We start from the raw sequence: 1,803 nt of genomic DNA on the forward strand, positions 1-1,803 counted from the left end.
CGGTGAAGATTGGAGATCGGGTGGCTGAGCATCTGCGAGAGGCGGTGCTGATCATGGTAAGTGGTGATGGGAGGGACCACTCCGTCCATCAGATCCTGTGCTGGGCGCCCACCCACCCGAATTAAGGGTTGAGCACGTCGGGCCTGTGCTCCTTGGGGTTTAGGAGAATAGGAGGTTGATCTTATTGAAACAGCTCAGATCCTGAGTTCATACATTGACGCAGCATGGAAACAGACTGTTCGGCCCAACCTGTCTGTGCCAGCCCAGGTATCCTAAATTAATCCAGTCCCATTTGTTAGCATTTGCCCCCTATCCCTCTAAACCCTTCCTATCGATGTACCCATCCAGCTGCCTTTTAAATGTAGTAACTGTACCAGCCCCCACCCACTTCCTCTGGCAGCTCCTTCCGTACACGCACCACCCTCTGTGTGAAAAAGTTGCCCCTCAGGTTCCTTTCAAATCTTTCCCCTCTCACCTTAAACCTACGCCCCTCTACTTTTGCACTCCCCCACCCTGGGCGAAAAGACCTTGTCTATTCACCCCTATCCATGCCCCTCATGATTTTATTAACCTCTATAAGGTCACCCCCTCAGCCTCCGACACTCCAGGGAAAACAGCCCCAGCCTTTTCAGCCTCTCCCTGTAGCTCCCGGCAACATCCTTATAAATCTTTTCTGAACCCTTTCAAGTTTCACAACATCCTTCCTACAGCAGGGAGACCAGAATTGAACACAGTATTCCAAAAGTGGCCCTAACCAATGTCCTGTACAGCCGCAACATGACCCTCCCAACTCCTGTACTCAACGCACTGACCAATAAAGGCAAGCGTACCAAACACCTTCTTCACTGCCCTGTCTATCTGCGACTCCACTTTCAAGGAACTATGTACCTGCACCCCCGAGGCTCTCTCTGTTCAGCAACTCTCCCCAGGACCTTCCCATTAAGTGTATAAGCCCTGTCCTGATTTGCCTTTTCTCAAAATACAGCACCTCACATTGATCTAAATTAAACTCCATCTGCCCCTCCTCAGCCCTTCTGATCAATGTCCTGGGAGACGGTTCAAGGTGGTGGGGCAAACCTAGAACTGGTAGGGGGTGGGCGTAGTTTAAAAATGAGGGGGTCTCCCACTGAAGCCTAATGTCCTTTCGGGAAGAAAACTGCCGTCCTTACCTGGTCTGGCCTACATGTGACTCCAGACCCCACAGCAACATGTTTGACTCTTAACTGCCCTCTGGGGCAATTAGGGATGGGGCAATAAATGCTGGCCTCACCCGGCACTGAGACGAAGAGAAATGTCTTTACCCAGAGAGTGGGTGGAATGCTCTGTCGCAGGAAGCAGTCGGAGCAGAAATGTTTTCAATATGGTTCTCCGGGTGAAAGGGATCGAAGGGTATGGGGTGGGGGGCGCGGGGAGAAAGCAGGGGACTGAGTTGGATGATCAGCCGAGATATTATGGAATGGGGGAGAGCAAGCTTGAAGGGCTACTCCGGCCCCAATTTTTCCCAGCTGCCGTGAAGTCTCTTCCCGGGCGAGCAGAGAGGTCGGGGTCACGGAATATTTTCGAGCAGTTACTTCGGAGCGTGTCCCCTAAAGACAAAGTCCATGTCTCAAACCAGCCTTTCCTTCCATTGGCTCCATCTACACTCCCCTCTGCCTCGGGAAAGCAGCTAACATCATCAAAGACCACCCCCCCACTGCGGCTTTACTCTCTTCCATCCACTTCCATCAGGCAGAAGATACAAAAGTATCAAAGGCGTACTAACAGATTTAAGAACAGCTCCTTCCCCTCGCTAACAGATTTAAG

General features: G+C 51.6%; 1 protein-coding gene across 1 annotated transcript in view; it reads left to right on the plus strand.

Moving 5' to 3' along the window:
* LOC109926633 (ER membrane protein complex subunit 9-like) overlaps positions 1-1,803 on the plus strand; it is a 13,062-nt gene that overhangs the window by 7,963 nt on the left and 3,296 nt on the right. Inside the window, exon 4 of the mRNA XM_048619314.1 lies at positions 9-56. Within this exon, the coding sequence (XP_048475271.1) occupies positions 9-56 (48 nt within the window). The remainder of the gene's footprint in view (positions 1-8; positions 57-1,803) is intronic.

The sequence above is a fragment of the Rhincodon typus genome, chromosome 42 (genome assembly GCF_021869965.1).
Source record: "Rhincodon typus isolate 14 chromosome 42, sRhiTyp1.1, whole genome shotgun sequence".
Classification (NCBI taxonomy): Eukaryota; Metazoa; Chordata; class Chondrichthyes; order Orectolobiformes; family Rhincodontidae; genus Rhincodon; species Rhincodon typus.